General features: G+C 40.8%; 1 protein-coding gene across 10 annotated transcripts in view; it reads left to right on the top strand.

Annotated features, from left to right (window-relative positions):
- The window catches only part of MAGI1 (membrane associated guanylate kinase, WW and PDZ domain containing 1), a 617,590-nt gene that overhangs the window by 584,507 nt on the left and 8,152 nt on the right, over positions 1–24,931 (top strand). For 2 of the 10 annotated variants that reach the window (XM_060022850.1, XM_060022847.1), the window contains 8 exons: positions 813–896; positions 3,722–3,813; positions 5,744–5,936; positions 9,012–9,320; positions 12,668–12,871; positions 21,537–21,630; positions 21,761–21,824; positions 22,782–22,925. In XM_060022850.1, the coding sequence (XP_059878833.1) occupies positions 813–896; positions 3,722–3,813; positions 5,744–5,936; positions 9,012–9,320; positions 12,668–12,871; positions 21,537–21,630; positions 21,761–21,824; positions 22,782–22,925 (1,184 nt within the window). The remainder of the gene's footprint in view (positions 1–812; positions 897–3,721; positions 3,814–5,743; positions 5,937–9,011; positions 9,321–12,667; positions 12,872–21,536; positions 21,631–21,760; positions 21,825–22,781; positions 22,926–24,931) is intronic. The other 8 variants (XM_060022856.1, XM_060022854.1, XM_060022852.1 and 5 more) reach the window with 7 other exon arrangements.

Here is a 24,931-nt window from a genome sequence, read left to right as displayed (position 1 = left end):
ATGGCATCGATACCATCTTATTTATAAGTGTTCAGGAAGAGCAGCTAGTACCCACTAGTGTTCATTGTGAAACAAAATCTAAAGCTTGCAGTTCAAACTTTGCCTGTTCACAAAAGAGTTGGGAAAGAAAAATGACAAAGCTGTCATTTTAACCAGCGTACACGTGTCCCTCGAGAGAGACATGCTTAATGGTCTGGAATTGGCGTACAGCTCCTTTATCATAGTTTAAGGAGCTTGGGTGTACGTCTAGATTTTAAGAGCTATTATGACAGTTCTTATTTGTGTATTTGTTCAGCTCTTGGCCAGATCTGATGATTTGTGTCACTAAACAAAAGACTATTTTGGTTGAACTGCCCTAGAATTCATCTGAACAGACTTTAGCCCAAGAATTAATCCCACCAGGAACTTGATACTATTTTAAATAAACACAGTAATGTGGCTGTGACAAAAGTATGCTTAAATTTTTTCGAAAGGAAATAAGGGGTTAGACAAATCTCAAGTTCATGACATGATTCAAACAAGGTCATAAGAGAATGGGTACTTCAGGGTATAATTAAATAGGAAGAGTCTAAGATGGTAAAGGTAGTTCTGTGAAATTCTCGGCGGTACAGTTGTAAATTCTAGCTTTTTGACAAGAGAAGTGCGGTGGGAAAAAAAAAGAATCAAACCATAGTCTTTTAAAATCCACAGCAGCCTTGACCTTTATTGTGAAAGCTTAACTGCACCTTCCTTATCAATCAAAACTAAATTAAAATGAACTAAGAGAAAACACGTACATTCAGCTTTGCAAAATTGTGACATTACTATTCCAGCTATGTCACCTTCGCCTGCATCGGGATTGAGCAAGGGTGAAAGAGACAAAGAAATCAATTCCACGAATTTTGGAGAATGTCAGAGTAAGGATATGCTGAAAACTTTCATTTCTCCATTATTACTCATCCTGTTTGATGTTCCCATTGGTCTAGGGGGCTAGAAAGAAACTCAGAAAAAGGAGGGAAGAAAGAGGAATGCCATGAACAGAAGTGTTTGGGGTGTTTTTATTGACCAAGGCTAGAGCAAAGACAAGATGAAATTAAAAGTGATGGGCATTTTTTAGCCAAGTCTGCAAATGTGTTGTGTGTCTGTAGTAATAGAGACGCCAGGGGAGATCTCTGCAAACATGGTGATTCCATTTTTTCTAATTATCAAAGGAAGTCTTTTGACTGCTTTATTGGGTCATTGGTGGAATTACCAAAGGAAATGAGCTGCTCTGATTGTCCCCTGTACCAGGGCTTAGAAGTGAAGAGAGCTGGATGAGATTTTCTTAGCTCTTCTTGATTTAGTCTCAAAAAGAAGGGGGGGTGATAGTAACATCAGAAAGATGATTCTACCCTGCTGCCTCCTGAAAACTTAATTCTAATAAAATCTGCCTGAAATAAAGAAGAGAACAAAAAATGTTTGGGGGGAATAGTTTAGAAACTTTAGTGCCCTTGCTAAGAAGGGACAGCAGAGGACAAAGAAGAGAAACATCATTGTATAATTCTCTAATATGTTTCGGTACTGATTGATCACCAAAGTTATATATTTAGAACATGGCATTTGGTTCGTAGAAGAATATAATTGTCGAGATGCCCAAGTTCAAGGACCAAAAGACTTTCTTTGTAACACATCTGTGTTTGTGTGTGTTTTCCTGAAAGGCTCATCATTGGCATCTTCTACATCCTTGGTGTCTGTCATTGGGCATCTTCGTTTTCAATAGGAGGCTTTTTAAATAAATTTGCCTTCTGTTTATTAATTCTCAGAGGAACAATTTTTTTTCCAATGGACTGACTGTATGATAAGCCGAAGTCTGTTGGCCATAATTGCCCATCCCATGGTGGCTTACTCCTAACTGAGCAATAAAAGGCAGAAACTTGATACATTTGGTGACACTGTAGGATGGGCAGGTGTTCCTGTGTTAAATGATGCTGCAGAAAAAATTGGTCTGAGCTGGAGGTCTCTGCAGAGGTCTTTCCCTTGTTCACAGAAGGGCTCATCAGATTTCAAGCAGACTGCCAAGAACCTAGTGCTGGCTGGAAAGCACCCATGGTCTGTTTTGGTAATAATCCTCCAGCTTGAGTGAACCAAAGACGACGGAGACTCAACCTGATTTAATTTGTTGTTTCAATGAGGCTCTTGAAACAATAGCCAGCTACTCAAACAGAAAGAAAATATTGTTACCTTAGCATGCTGAAGAAAATACCATTCTCGAATTGTGTCCCGTGCTGTAGCCTAACTCCATGTACCATGGCATCTTACAGCTTAGCCTCAGCAATTATAATAAAAAAGCATTGGATAAGAAGCTCCCTTGAAAGCATGGCATTAAGACAGCTCAAGCACGAATATTCGATTCTCTGACTGGTGCTTACGTGTTCATTTAGTTTCTTCTCTCTCGGCATACATTTTAAGCTCGTGGGTGAGTCCCGAAAAAGGGACATCTCTCGCTAGCTTGAAGTCTAAACAACCACCTTCTTCTTCCCTATTCCACTGTCCAAAATCAGAGAAGATGGGAATTAAGTTCTCAGTACATACACAACTCCTTCAGCCCCAAAGCCAAGGAATTAAAGAAACCAGAAATTCTGCAGAACAGTATTTGAAAATCTCCTTTAGGATTCATGGCCACTAAATTATATTTTTTTTCTTTAAATAAAAGATTTGTCATTTTACAGACTGTAAAACTTAAACACTTACTTAAACACTAAAATATTAAGTAAGAATTAAATAGAAGTACCCCTTTTTTTATTACTTTAGTTAAGTAACATAGTGTTATATAGGACAATCTCATGTACAGTAAGCATGTTCTTAAGGAAAATACTTTTAAAAAAAAATGAGATTTCCATTTGAAAGCCCTGGACTATTACTGAATTTTAAAAGTAAAATATCAAGCTGTTAGTTAATAAATGAATACTTATAGTGGTGAAATATAGGCAAATACTGGAATAAAGCACTTATTTTAGTGATGAAATATGGTTCATATATATAGGACAATTTTGTTCTCACCAGTGATCTTAAGGATATAGAAGGCTGACTACTTTTTCATAATAGCAGTGAAATCATAGTAAATTTTATAAATTTGGAAATATTAGGATGTTTGAGAGTAACTCTTTTGGCAAAAATGATCTAACAGATCATATTCTTGGCATTGCTAGTCTTGATTACTTTAAGGAAAAAAAGAAGTGATTTTCTTTTTTTTAATTGAGAACACTTTTTACCTCAAGCTGTTTTCTTGCATCTTCTAGTTGATAACATCAGGCACTTAACAGGTCTTCTAAATCCTGGGAGCCAACCTCTACTTCAGAGGTCACTCTGACAGCATGAGCTCCTTCCTCAGACATGGGCACCCACTTTGTGATGCAGAGCCTGATGACTTTAATTTATTTAATTCCCCTTGCAACAATACCCAGGAGAGTGGTGAGTGCTGACTGCAGCCTTCGTCAGGGATAATGGCTTGATTAGGAATTATCAAACAGTGATTAGTCCTTTGAAAAAAATCTTAAGGCTCAATGACTATTCCTACCATTAACTTTCACCCAGTGTCCTCTGTTATTGCACCCGTCCAGATTATTTTGTTTACTTGTGTGTATTGGAACGCTGTCGTCTGCTCAAACACCATCAGTATCAGTCCTGTTAACTGTGTTCGCCTTAGGGCTCTGATTCCTTTTATCCGAGAAATAATCTCTCTCTTCCTCATCCCTCTCTGCAGTTCCAGATTATCAAGAACAGGACATCTTCCTCTGGAGAAAAGAGACTGGATTTGGATTTAGGATTCTGGGTGGCAATGAACCGGGGGAACCTGTGAGTCTTTTGTCTCCCTGCCCCTTGCCCCCCATCCCACCCTACCCCGCACCACCACGTGCAGTTTTCTAAGACTTCAAAGCAAATTGGCAGCAGTGACAAATCACCAAAATTTGAGTCCCACCAGGTGCACCCCTGTTTCGTCTTTTTTTTTAAATTTTATTGGAGTATAGTTGATTTACAATGTTGTACTAATTTCTGTTGTACAGCAAAGTGATTCAGTTGTATATAAATATAATTTTATATATATATATATATATATGTATATATTCCCTGACTGTTTCATCTTAAGCACTAGGGGTTATTCTTTGGATTTTGTGAACTCTTTCTGTCTTGATAAAGAAGGGACTAGATCCTTTCTAAAAAGTGTGTGTTTGTGTTTGTGGAAAGCGGCAGCTGCAGCGTCTGGAGCTCCCCATCAGAGAAAAGGGAACCGAAAAGCAAAATAGGAATAGACATCAACTGGGAATACAGTGGCTTGATCCTTCTGGCCAATTCTGTTAAATCTGCCAGCAGGTAGTTGGCTTTGTATATTGAGTAGCTGGGACAGAGAGCGCTTGACAAGGCATTATGAAAGGTTAGAGAAAGTAGGACCACGCTCTTTACAAAATTAGGGAAAGAACCCTGAACAAGGATCAGGAGACATTTAACCTCTCCAGGCCTCATCTTTAGAATAAATTGAGGAGAACGTCACAGGATTCTTTTGAAAGGGGAAAAGAGAACTAAAGACAAGTATTGTTCATTTCCTCATCACAGTAAAAATAGCTGTGGTTTCTTGAGTGTTTACTATGTGCCAGGTGCTATGCTAAAGGCTTCTAACACCCATTCTTCTCATGTATCCATCAAATCTATGAATCTGTCCCATTTTTCAAATCATGAAATAAAGACACCGAAAGGTTAATGAACCTGCCTGGCATCGCATAGTTAGTAAATGGAGGGACTGGAAAGGGTGTAATTCCAGAGTCCATGTTCTTAAGCACTCTTCTGTCAAAGTTCTTTGTAAATGATAAATGCCATGTAAAGATCGCTGTAGCATCATTATCTAGAGAGAAGGCAAGCAAGGCACAAATATTTTAGCTAAAGTTTAGTGAATGGTTAGTATAACAACAGCAAGACACGAAATATAAAGACCTGCTCTGCATGCAGGTGCTATAGACTATGAAAACAGGGATGCCCAGCCAGACTTGGCTTGATTCATCCCTTCATTTAACACCACTCATCATGCATTCCCTTTTGCTGGGCACATGCTGACCTTTAAAGCAAAGTTGTATGACTATTATAATTAGTAGAGTTTTCTGAACAGAGGCCTCTTAGGTGGATAGAAAAGGGGGAAAAGTTTTGCCAATGAAGGGAGTAAAATGATTTATTTTTGCAAAGGGGAAAAAACGAGTAAGCAAACCACAGATAAATGTCAGGGTACTAAACAAGAAAAAGTTATTTTTTCCATTTAAGAATTATTGTATCACCTAGCACAGCACTTGGTACCCAGTGGGCACTCAGTAAGGGTTTGTGGCATGGATGCAGACATGAATGAATGAACTGAATTGTTCTCAGAGGTTGTGAAGGCCATCGTTTTACAGGCAAACCTCATTTTATTGTGCTTTACAGATAGTACGTTTTTTTACAAATTGAAGTTTGATGGCAGCCCTACATTGTCAGATGATGGTTAGCATTTTTAACAATAAAGTATTTTTTAAATTAAGGTATGTACTTTTTTTTTAGACATAATGCTATTGCATACTTAAGACTACAGTATAGTATAAACATAATTTTATGTGCACTGGGAAACCAACAAACTCATGTCACTTGTTTTGTGGTGACATTAGCTTTATTGCGGTGGTCTGGAACCGAACCTGCAATATCCCCGAGGTGTGCCTGTAATAGTAAACCAAAAGGTCAGTGTTTCATCCATCGTCCAATTACTCAACAGATTTATATCGGTCACATCGTACCACTGGGTGCTGCTGATACAGACGGCCGCCTGAGGTCTGGGGATGAATTAATCTGTGTGGATGGGACACCAGTCATTGGCAAATCACACCAGCTTGTGGTCCAGCTTATGCAACAAGCCGCCAAGCAAGGTCACGTCAATCTCACAGTGCGGCGTAAAGTGGTGTTTGCAGGTATGTTTTTTCATTCATCCCTTTAGACAGTGCCTTGTCACTTTATGCACAGAAGAGGCCCCTTTCTTGTGTCCGTCTCCTCAAGCATGTATTTTAGCAAATGTTTATGAATGTGATTAAGCTCAGAATTTCCAGATGGAACCCTTCAAAACTACTGTCACTTAAAAGCACTTTAATGGGGCTTCCCTGGTGGCACAGTGGTTGAGAGTCCACCTGCCGATGCAGGGGACACGGGTTCGTGCCCAGGTCCGGGAGGATCCCACATGCCGCGGAGCGGCTGGGCCCGTGAGCCATGGCCCCTGAGCCTGCGCGTCCGGAGCCTGTGCTCCGCAACGGGAGAGGCCACAACAGTGAGAGGCCCACGTACCGCAAAAAAAAAAATAAATAAATAAAGACTTTAATGTGCCATCCGTACATGGTCAGCAAAGGCTTTTAGAAGAAGCCTAGTTGAATATATATGTCACCTCCCTCCATCCCCTTGCTAAACAGAACTTAGTCATTCTCTTCACTTGATGGGAATTCTCAGCAAAAGAGGTTAGGAGAATTGTAGCTTCAAATTAAGAGAGCAAAAATTAGGTTTGCACCGCCAAATAAGCTCATAAAAAAGCTGCTGTGTTGTTGACAGTCATATGTATTAAACTATTTTAATTTTTACGTTTTTCACTATAAGCAAGTTGTAGCGCTGGCCAGTTCTAGGTCATGTTTCAGTCCTTCCTCCTGCAACTCAAATTCGTATACATCCTTCCAGGCCCAACTCAAAGATAACCTTATCTGTAAAACCCTCAGAAATTCCCTCCTTCCTCCAACTGTCTGCTGAGTTTAGCCTTCCCTTCTTGCCATCCTTGGGCATCGTGGTTCACTTCCGTATCAGAATCTGCCATTTTGAGGCAGTATTGGGTAAATGTCTGCCCTTCCCATTCATTCACCATGTTTGCCTGCAGCCCCTGCCTCCAGGTATTCAAGACAGAACCCAGAATGCAGAAGAGGCAGATTCCATGTGGTATCAGTTGAATTATTGAAGCAGGATGACGTGAAATATTAGGAATTCTCCATAGCTGTAATACTAGTGAAACACCTGTTTATCAGATAAAATCAACTGGCATCTTGTTTTAAAAAGAAATAAATAAATAACTCATGGGGACTTCCCTGGCAGTCCACTGGTTGAGACTCCTCGCTTCCATTGCAGGCGACATGGGTTCGATCCCTGGTTGGGGAACTAAGATCCCATATGCCTCCTGGCATGCCCCCCCCCAAAAAAAAATTATAGAGCTCATTTAAATGGTATATAATTAATTACAAAAGAATTAAGATATCAGATTCCAGTGTGAGAGCCCTACCTGTTGCAGCCATGAAAAGAGTGTTAATCACTTACGTCCCTAGAGCTCATTTATGGCCTCAGGATCTTAACGTAGTATCCCACGCAACCAGTAGCAGCAATCAGAAATGGCTTTTGAGATGAGATGAAAACTTTCTGACTTCACTGGTCCAAATAAAAATAGTAGAGCAATGTGATTTTTGTTTGTTTCAGATGTATTTTTTAGATCTTAAATATTGGGGTTTTTAAGCTCTGGGTTAAAGGCATGTTCAGTCTTTGAAAAGACATAAGGCTAAGGGAAATAAGCCAGTCACAAAAGGACAGATATTATATGCTTCCACTTCCATGAGGTACCTCGAGTAGTCGAGTCATAGAGACAGAAGGTAGAATGCTGGCTGTACCAGGGACTGGGGAGGGGAGAGTGATTAGTTAGTGTTTAATGGGTACAGAATTTCAGTTCTGGAAAATGAAAGGGTTCTGGAGATGGATGGTGGGGATGGCTGCATAACAGTGTTTCTGTGCTTAACGCCACTGAACTGTACACCTAAAATGGTCAAAATAATAAGTTTTATGTTCTGTATATTTTACTACACTACAAATGAAATCTGTGAAAGGGGATGCTTTGGGGAATAAATTTAGTAGTCCTATCCAAACCCTGAACACACATTTTGCTGTTGACATGAAAGCTAAGTCGGTCCCACCTACTACGGTGGCTGTTTAGGAGAGCTTTACCCTGTCACTTGAGAAAGCAATAAAACTGAAATTTGATCAAACGAATTCTGAGGGAGGCTAAAGTATCCAATTGCGTGATCGGAGTAGATCATTGACATCTGGAAGCGAGGAAGAGACGCTAAGTATACCTCTGACGGGTGTTGTCAGGAATCCCACAGTAGGGAAATCTTAATGGTACTGTCAGCTTGCCATGTCTCCGGTGATGGAAAAAGCAAAGCAAAACTGTTTGCACATCTGAGCAGAATGTGACTTGAGGGTAATGACAATTTGAGTGCAGTGAAGGGCATATCTCTGAGGCAAAAAAGGTAGTCACCCTTGCTGTGGGCCACACCTATACATCCTTCAGTGGGTCATTTTTGTTTGTTTGTTTCATTGAAGTCCAGTTGCTGTACAATATTATGTAAGTTACAGGTGTGCAAGGCCGTGATTCACAATTTTTAAAGGTTGTACTCCATTTATAGTTATCATAAAATATGGGCTATATTCGTGTCATACAATATATCCTTGTAGCTTATTTTATACCTAATAATTTGTACCTCTTAATCCCCTACCTCTATATTGCCCCACCCCCCATCTTCTCCCCATTGGTAATCTCTAGTTTGTTCTCTATATCTGTGAGTCTGCTTCTTTTTTGTTATATACACTGGTTGGTTGTATTTTTTAGATTCCACATATAAGTGATCTCATACAGCATTTGTCTTCGTGTGACTCATTTCAGTCATCATAGTGTCCAGGGGTTGGTTTTTGATTTGTGAACCGGGAAATATTTCAGAGTGGGCCGATCTTGCTGCAAATTTGAGTCTGTATGCAGATGCTGAGATACAATATTGCTGTAAATGATACAGAATTGGGGTGTCCCCTTTGCTGTTTTTCCATCAGCTCTTTTCAATCCCTGTATCTCAGTTCTGTGAGGCCAGTTGCTGTCATAGCTGTCATAGCTGCGGAGCCTTGGGGGAAGGAGGAAGGGGTGGCAGGCAGGGCACGTTTCTCGCAAAGGCGGGTAACTGAGAAGTGAATCTCTTGCACAGCCTCCAAAACAGAGAACGAGGTGCCCTCGCCAGCCTCCTCCCATCACAGTAGCAACCAGCCGGCCTCACTGACCGAGGAGAAGCGCACTCCGCAGGGCAGCCAGAACTCCCTGAACACGGTGAGCTCTGGCAGCGGCAGCACCAGCGGCATTGGCAGCGGCGGTGGCGGCGGCAGCGGCGTGGTGAGCACCGGCGTGGTGAGCACCGTGGTCCAGCCCTACGACGTGGAGATCCGGCGCGGGGAGAACGAGGGCTTCGGCTTCGTCATTGTGTCGTCGGTGAGCAGGCCTGAGGCAGGGACTACATTCGGTGAGTGCGGTCACTTCTCCCCAGTGTTTCCTGGGATGCCCGGGACTGTTCTATGGCAAGTAAAAGACAGCCAGAATCTCATTAACAGAAACGCTTTTCATGCTTTCCGCTTCAGATGATGGAAGTCTTAATTGAGGATGGAGTTAGTTGGGTGGCTTTTCAAACCCTCCTGAAGGCTGGGATTTTTTGTTTTTAACCCTTCAGCTTCCATTCTGATTGCGTGTTCACAGGCAGACAATTTCACACGTAGGTGAAATTTGCAAAGCAGACCCTTGACGGGATTGAGTGTGAGAAATTCTTGCTAGAGAAAGCCGTTTGCAAAGTTCTGAGCAGGATATCAATCATAGCAGTTGCCTCAGAAGGTCTGAGTGTTTTTTTTTTGTTTGTTTTTTAATAAATTTATTTATTTACTTTTGCCTACGTTGGGTCTTAGTTGCTGCGCGCAACTTTCTCTAGTTGCCGCGAGCGGGGGCTACTCTTCATGGCGGTGTGCAGGCTTCTCATTGCAGTGGCTTCTCTTGTTGCGGAGCACGGGCTCTAGGCGTGCGGGTTTCACTAGTTGTGGAGAGCTGGCTTCAGTAGTTGTGGCGCACGGGCTTAGTTGCTCTGCAGCATGTGGGATCTTCCCGGACCAGGGCTGGAACCCGTGTCCCCTGCATTGGCAGGTGGATTCTTAACCACTGCGCCCCCAGGGAAGTCCCGGTGTAGGAGTTTTTAAAAGAAGCATATGGTTGTAGAAATAAATGCCAGGGGAAAAAAACAGGTATAAGGAGTAAAAATATATATGAAATGCCCCTTCATCTTGTCCTTTCTCTACTCTATCCCCGTCTGAAATTTTAAAATTTTAATTTAAAATAATATGTTTACTGTTGCCTGGTTAAGAATCTAATTAAAATCTGAGTTCAGAGCCGCTTGTCTTCACTGCCCTTGAATTGTAGCAGGGATGATCGTCCTGTCTCATCCAGATGTTGGGGGTTTCAGCAGAGTATGGAGAAACACGGCTGTCACCCTCTCAGAAGGTTAACTCTCTGCTGGGTGCAATAGCTGAGACAAATAGGAAGCCAGGTGATTCCAGGAACTAGGAATCTATGAATCTGTTTCCTATTAGGATGGATTATAAGTATGTACTCCAAAACTGATCACCTTCTTCATTAAATAAAACATCATTTGTTATTTTCCCCAAGCACATTTGTTAATTAATCTGAAATATGGTGGGAGACAGGGAAGGGCTGTGCAGGCTTTGAAATGTACTTCACCTCTGTTTCCAAATGACTTACCCACAAGGAATCTGAGGACCCGTGGCCCAGGTCGTTTGTTGGCTGACATCAGCTAGGTGCTCCCTCCCGTTAGCTTTCTGCCCCGGTACAACTCCGTTTGCCTCCATTTAGTCTTGGTACATTGCTTCCTGCTAAAGCCATTTCCCACTAAGGTGCGTTCATTAGGAGACAGTGAGTTAAGCCAGTTCCATGCATGTGTGGCTGCCGAAACAAACACCCATTACTAACAGTGCTTCTGTGAGCTCCATTAATAACATTATCACAGCATGTCACGGGTGGTGGGTGACTTGACCTCAAGGCAAGGTTGTTTTTTGGTTTTTCCATTAGTTTTGGAGACTTTTCTGCTTAATTTAAAAATAAAAAGAAAGGCGGGGGGGGGGAAGAAATCTCAAGTTATTTTCTTTAGATCTACAGTTTGTCCCCATGTACCCTGTGATGTTCTCAGGATTTCAGAGTTCTCAGTTTCCCTTTCTAGAATGAAATAGCAGCTATGTCTGTGTTATTTAATGAATACGGAATGACTTCACCCACAGTTTGGTCTTTGATTGCTTTCCTCTGGCTCTTAATACAAACAAATTAAACTTTCCCTAACCTTGCATGAGACTTCTGAGCTATGCGAAGCTTTCCTCCCACCTGCTGTATGATACCTTTCCCATGGGACTTGTCCTTGGAGATGGGCTAAATTTAATCAAGACCTTGAATTTGGGTATGGAGGCTTTCCACCACACCTGCTTGTTGCTTGTTCCAGAAGACTGTTTAACTGCCTTTTGAAAGATTCTTTGACCTTGACCTTAAATCCCGTGATACAGACTCAGGCAAATATGCTGAAATTCAAAGGAATTGTAGCTCATTTTCCCATACATTTTCTCTAAATTAGGACAGAAGAGTCCTCTCAGTTAGTTTCAACATCTCCCATGTTAGTTTTGACACCTTTTCCCACAGTGGCTCAAGTATACAACTATCTTTACAGCCCGCAGGAAGACAAACTCTCAGAATCAGTGAATATGCCTAAGAAAGTTTGAAAGTCAGTATGCAATTATCTGGAAACCCTGTGTCAGGCGTCAAAGCCAATTTTCCACCTCTCTTTAAAAGTTACCAACGCTCTTGGTTGTGAAATGAAATGCCTCAGAGCACACAGTAAAACCTTCTTCTTCAAATGCACTTTTCCTGGTTTTTCCTCTCGTAGCTGTGTAGTGACTGATCAGGACAAAGGAAATGATTAAAGGAAAAGGGTTGAGGAATGATTTGAACCTAGTTTTGGTTCACTCTCCTCAGCTTGAGTATGTACTAGATTTTCTTATTCCTTTGAGGGGATTTTTATGAGAACAAGGAGGATTTCAGAGCTAATGAGCCATTTGGGCCCTTCTCTGAAAGCACATGAGAGAGGCTGATTGAGCAAAGGTCATAAAAGGAAAAATACGTGTCAAGGTTGGGTGCCTTCTTGGCTCATCTCATATGTGCCCTTTTGCTAAACCTTTCATCATTCTGAATAGAAGGCAGAAAGTCTAAGTGTTTGTCTATTAGGCATTTTCAGATTGGATTTTTGGCGCTAGCAGACTCCTAGGCCTCACCAGACGCCCAGTGATTATTTTTTCTAAATGGAGAAAGAACAAAACATTGGCAGAAGCGTAAGCAACACCTGGCGAAAATGATGTGACTTGAACACAGAATGCGCAAAAGCCTCCCTCCCAGCTCTGGGTTTCACGTTTGCAGCCCCCAAATAAGCCTACGGCAAGTTATTTTTGGGGCTCTTGAGAATCTTTAGAAGTTCCTAAAGATCCCAAATTTTGCCACTGATTGAAGGAGGGAAGCTTGGGGTCCCCCCCTTCTTTTGAATCGGGAAAGGACTGCAGCAATGAACTATCATTTTTCAGGGTTGTAACTTCTTAAACAAACGCCCGGAACTTTGCCAATGTTTTGAGCCCCGGCACAGAGTTCTCCTTTAATAACATTTGCTTAATGCTTTAATTAATTAACACTTAACCTTCTCTTTCCCTTCTCAACCCTTTTTCTCCTCCCTTCACTCTATTCCCATGTAACTTAAAAAAAAATTAAAACTGACTATCAAAGCAGGCAATGCATGTGTGGCCATGCCTCACAAAATAGGTCGGATTATTGAGGGGAGCCCTGCTGACCGATGTGGCAAGCTGAAAGTAGGAGACCGGATCTTGGCGGTAAATGGATGTTCCATCACCAACAAGTCCCATTCCGACATTGTCAACCTCATCAAGGAAGCGGGAAACACAGTTACCCTCCGCATCATTCCCGGGGATGGTAAAGTATACCTATTGTGTGTGTGTCTCTCTTCAGCTCTGTCTCTATCATTAGTGTTCATGTAATTGAATAGTTTTGACCTAGAGGCAGCCTTACCCATGTCTAACTGAACATACCCATCAAGCAAACATGAGCCACTGGTACTAAATCTTACGTCACCCTCTTGACTTCATCCTCTAGCCCTGGGACCCTGTCTTGCTACAGAGATAAACATTTCAGAAAAATCTTTAACTTTCTCCGATTTATTTTGGCTGTGGTGCCCTTGTCTTTGAAACAGCAGAAAAGTTTGAGTACGGGTGGTGAAGCTCGTCTGATAGTCTACCTGGCGATTATTAAAGATTTTTTTTAAAACGATGACTGAAATCTGAATGCGTAGTATGGCGACATCACAGAACTTACGTAAGGACAGTGCAGAGCCAGTGCTCTTTTTTTTTCCAATCTGAATAAGTGAATGTATCAAAGTTTTTTATTTAATGGGAGGTTATTAGGATTTGTGCCTATGTGGTTTGTCCCTAATTTTTGCATGTGGATGAAAAAAGAATAAAATCTCTGTGTTTTTGATATTTTAACCGGCCTCCATGAAACTAGGCCTGTTCTTGTTTATTTGTTTGATTGGTTCAATTCAAATCTTTGGTTCTTTTGTAGCAGTGGTGATTCTGTCCCCTGGGGGGACATTTGGCATTGTCTGGAGTGGGTGCTAATGGCCTCTAGTGGATAGAGAGCAGGGATGCTTCTAGACCTCCTACAGTACATGGGGCAGCCCCCACTGTCAAAGATGATCCAGCAAAAAGTGTCAATACTCATTATTCATATTTAATAAAAATGAAGTTGATACGCTAATGTCACTAAGTATAGATCCTTCAGAGAATTAAGTCCTGTGTATTGACTTCCTTCTAAGCAGACTTTGCCCTTGGGAAAGAAGTGATAGTTGTCCTAGAATGTTTCAGTGTCTTTTTTTTTTCATTCTTGCTACATATGTTATAAAATAAAATATATTCTAAAAGTCAATGAGTATTTCTCAAGAGGAAACTGTGGTTTATGGGGGAACTGTGATAAAACTCTCTGCCACTGATCTATAAAATAAGAAAATCAGAGATTTTATCTGAAAGTAATTCAGCAGATCAACATTTTTATATACTAATTGCTAGAAAGTGAGGCATATTATTTTAAAACTCGAGTGCTGTAGACTGTGCCTTTCAGAAGAAGAAAATCTAAAACCGAACAATAAATATTTGAACATCGTTGGTCCTAAGAACAGAGAGGTTCCTCTGTACCCAAAATACCCCATACCAAATGTAGAGGAAAAAATAGCTCCTTGAATGATGGTCTATTTCAGCCTGCCTCAAATGCATGGTTAGTAATTTACCATCTGGTCTAGAGTCCATTCTACCTGTTTACCACACTGGAAAGCTATTACAACTTAGGAAAGTGATCACAAGATGATAGAACATAGGTTCCTAATGGAAAGGATGAAGGAGGCCAGAAAACTTTGGTGACAAATGGTTGAGAGAGCCTAATGTAGTTTATAAATTCAGATATATTTATCTCCATGCTGTGGAGAGATTTCAAAAAAATTAATCCAAAAGAAAGAGACACAGGAATTGACTGGCTGGGTCTATGTTGGTCAGTCTTAATGTGGGAATGAGAATTTCCAAAAAGGAAGGAAGGAAAGAAAGTGCTCCTTAAGGGAAGGGCTTAGAAAAAGACTTCACAATCGGGAAAGATGTAGATATGCAGAAGCAACTTATACTCCTGTGCACATACTTGTTGACTTAATTTAATGTTCTGCAAGGGAAAATAGTTTTGGAGAACCTGAACACCAAAAAATAGAAAGCAAGATAGATCATCCAATAACAGTTGTGAATAAAAAGACATTTTTTAAAACTTCAGTCTTTCAACAGTGTAGAATTCAGACAGGCATATCACAGGCCATCTTGGTTAGAAGAAAGTAAACATTACAGTTGAGACAGTGTAGTTAAGGAACGACGTGTTGCTGAGGATGTGATTTCATTCCATGATATTTCAGGAATTCATCACCATGGTAATAAAACTCTTCACCAATTACGTTGTAATTTTCAAAGTCCAGGTAAAGCAAATCAAGCCTGGCAGCCAGAGGGTGGGTTTGTAATGCTCATCTTTTAAATGGGGCCAAAAGTTGCCGTCTTGGAAATTAGAGTGAAGGCAGGGGAGTTAGGTTTCTGGAGAGATGGAGAGATGCTGGAGCAATGCAGAAGGATTTTGCAAAAACCTAGAAGACAGAGAGTGACCATTACAATCTGATGAAGAGAAAATCATGCTGGATCCACCTCCTCTCCGTGAAAGTGTGTTGGACATGGTAGATTGTAGGTAAAAGGAAGGTGTTCTCTCCATGTTAGGGACCTCTGATCTCCTTCAGTCTCTCACTCTAGTATTTAATGGATCCAGTAGCCCAGAGGCATTTTGTTCCATGATCCTCACAAGGAGACTGAAGTTCTTCATTAGAGTGGCTTTGGAGCTCTTAGAAATACATCTTGTCCAGGGTACTGTTCTCAGAAACCCAACGAGGCACTTCACAAAGAGGCTCTCTTATGAGTCAGACAGGAGATAAGCTGACCAAACTTGGAGGAGATCAGGCTAAACACTTTATATGAGCTTCTGGGCTACAGTTACTTGTCCATTACTGAGTTGAAGAAGACTAACTCATCCTTTCTTTGCACAGTTCCTGAAAGAGAAACTTACAAAGCAAGGTAGTCTTGAAATGTCACAATGTGGTTGAGCAATTTTAAGTTCTTGAGGTTTATTTTTATCAGACATTCAAGTCAAAGGTGTGACAAGGATTGAACTGTGAAGTCATCATTTTCAAACTGTCATTTAATATTTGTGTTCTCTGACTTTATCCTGTCATGTGAATCTTATTTCAACTCAGGATAAATATTTGCAAAATGTGTATCCAGAGATTCCTCTAAGAGCTCCCCCATCTACCATTAATGGAGTCATGAATTAAGGAGAGATTTGCGTATAGTTAATGACCGAGAATGTCCCCAAATGAAATTCACAACCAAAATATTAATATACGGTTTAAAGGATTAAACTATACCTGGTATTAGTCCCCAAATGACTTTATTATATACTTTCCCTCTGTTCTACATAAGGCATTGTAACCATCATTTTGATTTCTTACAACAAATTGTTTTAGTTTTCTAAATAAAAAAATGATCAAATTTAAGAAAAAAAAAAAGGAAGATGCACCATTGGTTGGGCAGTGCTTAGAACCCACTCCCCATCCACTGCCTTATCTAGCTCATGCTGCTTGTTCTTTTTTTTTTTTTTTTTGCCACACTGCACGGCATGTGGGATCTTAGTTCCCCGGCCAGGGATCGAACCCGTGCCCCCTACAATGGAAGTGCAGTCTTAACCACTGGACCACCGGGGGAGTCCCATGCTCATGTTCTTTTTTCTTATCATCAGTCACGTGATTCTCCAGCTTCACTCCTCTCTAAGTAGTTTCCCTCACTGTACCTCTCTTGTTTCCTTCTCACCTTTCTGGCTCCAACAAAAGCTTTGAAACACGACCCCCTTGATTTGGCACTATCGTGTTGTTCGAAGTCCTGCCTTCACAGTTCTAGGACAGGCCTGGCTCAGAGTTCTCACCATCTCTGCTTTTACTACCTTTGGGACCAGGATAGGAGATGAAGTGGGGGCAGAGCCTCTTCTCCTGTGAGAGATGGACAAGGGATAGGAAATTGATCATGGCAACACAGAAAGGCCCACAGAATGGCTGAACATACTGCATTTGAACTTGAATTTTGACTAGTTACACCACACATACTTCCTACCACTTGTGTTCTATAGAAACACCCTGTGAAATCTGGGTGGAATGAGACTCTAATCAGACAGAGCAGACCCTGACTGAGCCAGGCTCACATGGAAAATCATCAGACTGAATCAAGTTCAAGGTAATGAAAATATTTGTGAGCTTAAAAATATATTATTTAGGGACTTCCCTGGTGGTCCAGTGGTTAAGACTCCACGCTTCACTGCAGGGGGCTTGGGTTAGGTCTCTGGTTGGGGAACTAAGATCCCACGTGCCGCCTGGCTCGGCCAAAATAAAGAAAGAAAGAAGGGATAAAAATAAAATAAAAATATATTATTTAAATATAGTCTTTTTTCTCCTGAAGTCTTTTTTAATTTTTATTTTTTATTGGAGTATAGTTGATTAACAGTGTTGTGTTAGTTTCAGGTGTACAGCAAAGTGATTCATTTATGCATATACATGTATCTATTTTTGTACTTCACATCTCTCTGATTTAAAGTATTTGCTTGTATAGGTAATAGGGCTTGGCAACATAGATAGTGCTATTTCCTTGGCAAAGGCCTAAAAGAGTTTACTTATTTAACAGAAAACTCTGTGGATATGATAGCTAGCATATACTCGGGCAGGAAGAGCAGGGTTTCCATTATATACATTTTAAATGTCTCCCAAAACTTTTCATATATTTATGGCATTTAAACTTTCAAATGCTCCCTTCAGATATTTATTACATATGTGTTTATGCATTAACATATTTATGAAAGGAATGACTGTATCCGTTGTCGATTTGCTTGGCCTTGTAATGTGGATTCCATAAGGATGGCTAAGGATATTAACATGGGAGCAAGGTTGGAATTGTAATCACTTGTCACGGAGATAACTTGAAACCCAAGATAGGCGGCGCTCCTGTCAGAAGTTAGTGCCCTGATTTAGCATGGCACCGTGACAGTGCCTTGAGAGCTAGGATATGCTCGTCTTGATGCACGATTGCTGTAGAAAGTGTAGTAATATCCATTTTCATTCCTCTGGGAGAGCTAAAGCCAGGTGTAAACACTGTTTAAGAAAGGATGTAGGGCACTTTTTGGAATTTATCATGAAAACAGCCAGTCTGTCCATCTATCTGCCTTGGAGTTTTAAAAGTCAAATACCTTGACACCCCTTTATAAAACTGCCTCTACGGTGTACTCTTATATCAAGCCCTTCTTTTACATTTTTTCTATTATATGGGGCAAATTTTGCTTTGGGATAGAGAGATAAATTTGTGAGAATGGGCTTCATCTCTGTATTTTAAAAAGCTGGATAGAATTTCATCACATACTGTCTTGGTTTAATTCTAAATGAAGACGTAAAAGCTCATTTAAAAACATATAAGTGTATATTAATAGATATTAAAAAAGCATCCTGGAAATCTAGGGTATACTAAAAGTTATTTTAGTGCTCGGAGGTGGCCCAGGAAATCTAGAATTCAAAACCAGGGTATTTTGTATCTTAATTAATCTCTGATACTGCTTAGTGAAGTTGGTGGTACTTATACAGGAAGGTAAAAGTACTTGCTTATTTGAAGGGAATGTACCAATCCGATACGATTTCCCTGATACCAGTGCATAATTCCCTTGTAAACAGAATGAAACTAAAAGTTAACTATCAGGCAGGCCCTTGGTTTAATTCCCATTGCCTCCACTTGCTCTCCGGAAGACCTTGGACGTGTTGCCTACTTATTCTAAGCCTCAGTGTCTCTATCTATAAAGTGGGGGTAACTAATTGCACCTATTTCATTGAGTTGTGAGGATGAAATGAAATAGTACATGTGATAATGCGCCTAACACACTGCTTGGCGTGTTGGAAACAATCGAGACATGGTGGTTGTTCATAGATTAAGGAAAACAAGCAAAAGGAGAAAAATTCAGTGGGCTCAGCTAGGCATTTGCATATTAAATGTTAATTTTTGAAATGCTTAAAATTAAGCTTCAATCCAAAACAGATTTGCATATAAATATGTGAAAAGTAGCAAAGGAATGATGGAAGGAAAATTAATAAAAATTCTATTTATATGTATGTTGAGTGATTATCTATTATATCTCATCAAACCTTGAAAATGGCATAAGTATTAAAATGGTTTGAGAATGGGATCTGCCCTGCCTAGGAAACTCTGGCTGCCAAAAACACCCAAGAGGGACGTCCCTGGTGGTCCAATGGCTAAGGCTCCGGGCCCCCAATGCAGGGGGCCTGGGTTCAATCCCTGGTCAGGGAACTAGATCCCACATGCCAGAACTGAGACCTGGCACAGCCAAACAAACAAATAAATAAATAAATCTTACTGATTTTAAGCTTTTAAAGAAAAAAAAAACACCCAAGAACTCTAAAGGGAAACCTCTGCACAATTCAGTAATTATAATCACTTTAATTACAAGGGAACATTCTTTTTGGTATCCTGATGATGATTTCCCCATGGCCCTAGCAATCTTGTGATTTCCCAGAGAGTCTCCATAAAATTAGTTACAATGAGCAATATGAAGTTTTTAAAAATACACATTTGTGAAACTACTGGCAAATCACATTGACAGGCTGTGCGGTCTCCTAGTCCTTTGTATGGGCACAGCAGGCAGACTTTATGAAATACCACTTAGATTTATCGCCTTGGTTGTGCCGCTTAACTGCAGTCATAAAAATGGACTAATAATATACTCAATATTGTGATAACAGTAATAAATACATGCCACCCATAAAAATGATGCTCATCATTTTTTGAGCAGTTTTTATGTGCCAGGCACGAGCCCAAACACTTTTCTCCCAGGTAATCTTTGCACCAGTGTTCTTAGATATTTCTGTTATGCTGTATGTGTAGGTGAGGAGACTGAGGCATAGAAAGTTTAAGTAACTTTGCCTCAAGTCCCAGCCAGTGAGTTGCAGAGTTTGGGTTGCAAAGCCAGGTAGTCTGACTCTAGAATCTGACCTTATAACTATTATGCCTGACAAGCTTAAGAAGTACCACTTCCCCACCTTGGAGGGTCACAAAGCGTATTGGCACAGTTAAGGGTCCACAGGAGAAACAAAACACAGACACACAAAAACATTTCTCTCTGTGTCACCCACTATTTTTCACCCTATTTGACCACAGATTACTGCTCCCTCAGAATCTGGAGCAACATTTGGTAAAACAGATTCTGTGGGAGACATCACCCTAAAGCACGAACTGGATTCACATTTTAGTTCATCTGATCTAGTTACATTTTCTTACTAATCTTGCGCCTTCACTGTCCAGATCATAATCTTTAGAGCTGGAATAGAAACTGTTAAAATCGTATTTCAACTTTCTAATTTTGCAGAGTTTAAATAACTTATACACGTTACCACAGTAATAAATACAAAGTAGAAGTAGTAGCAAGGGCCACAGCTACAGTCAGTGTGTATTGAGTGCTTACTGCATGTCAGGTACTGTGCTAAACATTTCATATATTTTTACCCAAGAAAAGGGAATTATTGTCATCATCCCCTTCTATCAGATGAGGAAAACAAGGCACACAGCTAATGAGTGGGGGACAAAGGGATTTGAACCTGGGTCTGATCTCCAGCCCTTGCTTTTAACACCTATGTGTAATGAAAATAAAATAACAGGAAGTCAGACCTAATCTGAGTAGTATTTTTAGGAAAGTAAAATGGAAGATTTTGGGGGATTCTACCTTAGGAAAGTAAAATCCCAAAAACTTAGGATTAGTGAGATGTCCATAGAAACTCGGTTATACGTGATGGGTAGATACATGTATTCCACAAACACTGGAGTGCCTACTGTGAACCACAGGGCGCCTAGACACTTCTGGATTTCACAGCACACTGTGAATTAAATGGGCATTTATAGGCTAATCTAAGAACTTCACCACCACATTTAGCATTTTCTTGATTAGAAAACGTGTGCCAAGTTCCAAACAGTCAACCTAAAAATAAATATTAATAGTGTAACTTGCTCATAGTTGCTTACTATCTGCCTTGACCTTAATGGAGAAATAATTAGTAATAGAACATATATCTATTACAATGTGAATGATTGTATTTTCATATATGCACGTTGGTTTGCAATCTGTAGGCATGTTCATGAGTGTTTTCAAATTCTGGGTCTCCAAACTCCCAGAGATCAATGAAGTTGCTTATGAATGTGTTTAGTGGAGAAGAAAGGCAATTTTCATAAGAATATAATCATATCCATTACATTAGGGTGGCTTCCTGATCTGTACAACTTAGATTTATAAACTCCAGCTCTAACTAATGCAAGTTTTAAAATGAACTCTTCATGAGTGAATCTAGGCGAGGTCTCACAAGAATTCCACATTTTTAGTTGTGCTTCATTTTATAAAAGCTTTGGGGAAGAAAGTAGATGTTATGTGCGTGTGTGTTTAACAAGATGTTAGCGCACTTTTGATTTTAATAGTCACATGAGAAAATCAAACAGACTCACTAAAGATCGCTGAAAAACTGCAGGAAACATTAGCAGAGACATCATCAGCCTGTAGAATTATGGGAAATAATTCTGGTGTGGTGCTATGATTTGATGGGCCTGCCCTTTATAAGTGATGGGGGAAGAGTGAAAGGCACCTACCTTGGCTACAATTTTAAAGTACCATTTTCTCGGGTAAACTCTTTCTTTCGTTTGTGGAGATGTGTGATTGGGAGGAGGGTAATGGGAGTGTACGTGGCTCACATCATAGAAGATCTTAGAATGGTCCTTTAAACTCTTGTTGAGAAATTCAGTTCAAAACTGAATGTTTGAAGTGGTGACGGAGAAGCCAGATAGAATTCACAGGTGAGGCTTCTGCACACCTCCTGGTGTGACAGTGTCTTCTCTGGGGCCTTCATTTCCTGATGCTCTGTCTTACCCTGCAGAGTCTTCGAATGCCACTTTGCTGACCAATGCGGAGAAGATTGCCACCATCACCACCACACACACCCCTTCGCAGCAAGGGGCCCAGGAGACCAGGTCAGACATGGCTTTGGTTTCTTTTGTTACTTTCAAGGGGAAAAAGTAACTCCTGTTGTGACGATGCTCCTCCTTGATTCTTTCTCTGTCTCCCCGTGGGTTGCTCTTACACTTTTTTCTCTCGCTTCAGCAGGAATACCACCAAACCAAAGCCGGAGTCTCAGTTTGAGTTCAAAGCACCCCAGGGAACACAGGTGAGGGCCATTTCTCTTTCTTCCTTGTTGGCTTGGTGTGTTTCCTTCCAACTTTCTAAAGCTGTTTTTACCAGGTATCTTCTAAAAGGTACCCTCAATTAAGATAAATAACTTTTTGTGAGGGGTATGTATTAAACATGTACTCATATTGGTTTATCAAGGAAATGACATTTTACTACCTTTGAAAGATATTCCTAGACATCCTTTTCTAGGCAGGGCTCGGGGGGAAACCCAAACAAAATAAAAAGCTATAATTGTCTCAAGGATTGGTGATCAGAGAAAGAGCAAAACAGCTCATGTCTCGTCATGGTACTCATAAAGGCAGTTATGTCAAGAAAATGTCTTTTTGTTAAGGTGTTTCTCAGACTTGTGAATTTCAGAGGAGACCCCTTAAAGCTACCCAGCTGTCACACAAGGTGGTAATGGAGGGTGCACAAGTAATAGCAGGTGAAGCAAATTTGGGAAACATGGGGTGATACAGAGTTTAATAGGTTTTTTTCTCCCCCCCGACTGGCCTTCTCAGAGCCTTCCCTAATCCATTCCTGATTCTCCTTAATCAGCATGGGTAGCACTGTCCAGATGTGTGGAGGTAGTTGTTGGTATCCTAATGATGAGATGTTTTCAGACGTTGGGCAGGGAGGCTGAATACCCAGCAATGTGCTGGATGGTATTATTTAATGAAGGATTTTCCTGCCCCAAATGCAAGTTGCAGCCTCACCGATTAAACTTTAATATATGCGTGTTGGCACGCAATCTGTATGCACACTCATGAATTCCAGATCTCCAAACTCCTAAGGTTAATTGATATTAATAAACAATCAAGAACCACCAAGAAGGGGATAGAAACTGTGCCTCTGTGTCAAATGAGCATAATGGAGAATGTTGGGGAAGAGGGAGAGAGAAATGTGTGTGGATTTAAGTCCTCCCAGAATGACTGCACTTAATTTCTTTGAACAGGAGCAAGATTTTTACACTGTGGAACTGGAAAGAGGTGCCAAGGGATTTGGCTTTAGTCTTCGAGGGGGCCGAGAGTATAACATGGACCTCTATGTTCTGCGCTTAGCAGAGGATGGTCCTGCAGAAAGGTGTGGAAAGATGAGGGTAAGTAGGGAGAGGCGTCTGGAGTGGACATAAAGAAGTCATCTGCAGTGACTTCTTGACATCCTATGGTTAGAACCTGCACGTTCATGAGAATTACATGTTTCTAAAGCTTTCAGGACACTCCAAGTGCAGGACTCCCACCCTAGCATAAATCTCTCCCTCAAGCATAGTTAGCTGTAACTGCTAAAGTTAGGTGAGCTCTTCCAACTCTGAGGTTGAGTGAAGGATTAAAGTCACTTATGAACTTATTAACATGGATATTGTCTGAATCCCATCTCCATAGTTCTTTTACTTAATCTCATGGGGCAGGCACATCACTTCCCAGGGATTCCTGGGTATCCCAGCATGCTTCAAGAGCAGGAAGCTGTGTGGTTCTGTAGGTTCTGGGTGGGGAGCTCCATGCAGTCTCTAGCTAGCCACTGCCGCCTCCCCCTAGGCCTCGGGAATGATTTAACACTCTGCATTAGCGGAGGGCCAAGGAGTCCGTGGCGTGACTATTCAGGGTCACTAGGTAGTCATCAAAGCTGCAAATTTTAAATGCACATGTGCCAGAAGTCCAATCTGTTCTGTTTAGATATCTAATACCTCTTACACGTATGAATATGTTGCTCTCCTGGGCAGATCAGATGATTAGAAAAGAAAAAATCATCTGCTCGTTAGAGATAGGGGGCAGAGATGGAGACATACATAGGGAACAATTTGCAAGGAATTAAAGAAATTGAGAGTCAGGTCAGGAAATCAAAAAAGTGATTAAAATTAGCCCTGAGCAGAAAGAGGGAAAAGAGTGACCAAAGGTGGGGAATTTAATGCTTGTAACTTAAGACAGAATCTTGAATTTTATGTTTCTTCAGACTGAATTTTTTAATGAGCTTTTTTTTTTTTAATTGAGAAGGTAGACCATGAATGTGATTTTTAAAAATTAGAGGAAACTGGTGCATAGTAAAAATATAGTTTCCAGGGTCAAACTAATATACCAGTTTCCTGTATATCCTTCCTCTATGCACACACATGCATAAGTTGTGCATATATGGTGGTTTATATTCCTTTTGTTTATATTTCAGACACATGGCATATGCTTTTCCATGTCTTTACTCACTTAAAAAAGTTTCCGATTGAAAGAAATACCACTATTCTGATATTTTGTATAATGTTGTACAGTTCACAAGACATATTGTAATATTCGATTGGACCCCCTCAGCGTGGTAGGCATGGGTTGTTATCCTCCTCTTATACAGATGAGGAGGTGAGCTCCAAAAAGTAAAGGACTTAGCCAAGATCACTTAGCTAACAAGTGGTAGGACTCAAATTTAGTCCTTTAAACTCCAAAGCCAGTCCTTTCCTCTTCTACCTTCTAGAATATGTGCTCCATGAGAGCAAGGATCTGGCCTGTCTTGTTTACTCCTTTGCCTCCAGTGCCTGGCATAGTCGCTGACTCCCAGTAAATGTTGCAGTCAGTGTATCAGCCAGGAGTGTGGTCTCATCTGAAGGCTCAGCTGGGGAAGGATCTGCCTCTAAAGCTCACTCACAGGGTTGTTGGTAGGACTCGTGCGCTTTGGGCTGTTGGCCCAAGCCATCCCTCATTTCCTTATCGTAGACTCTGTAGGGCAGCTCACAGCATACATCAGAATGAACAATTGAGAGAACAAAAGAGGACAAGTAAGACAGAAGCCAAGGGACTTCCCTGGTGGTCCAGTGGTTAAGATTCTGTGCTTCCACTGCAGGGGGTGTAGGTTCAAACGCTGCTCAGGGAACTGAGATCCTGCATGCCATGAGTTGTGGCTGAAAAAAAATTTTTTTTTAATAAATGAAATATTTTTTAAAAAAGACAGAAGCCAAAACCATGTTGTAACCTTATCTTTGAATTGACCTCCCATCACATTTGCCATATTGTTTGTTAGAAGTAAGTGACTAATTCCAGCCCACATCCGAAGGAAAGGGGATTACACAGCATATGAATTCAAGGAGGCAGGGACCATTGGGAGCCATCCTAGAAACTGTCTGCCACA

This window comes from Delphinus delphis, chromosome 10 (genome assembly GCF_949987515.2).
Source record: "Delphinus delphis chromosome 10, mDelDel1.2, whole genome shotgun sequence".
NCBI lineage: Eukaryota > Metazoa > Chordata > Mammalia > Artiodactyla > Delphinidae > Delphinus > Delphinus delphis.
The sequence above is the reverse complement of the archived record's forward strand: the minus strand, read 5'-3'. Positions and strand labels throughout refer to the sequence as shown.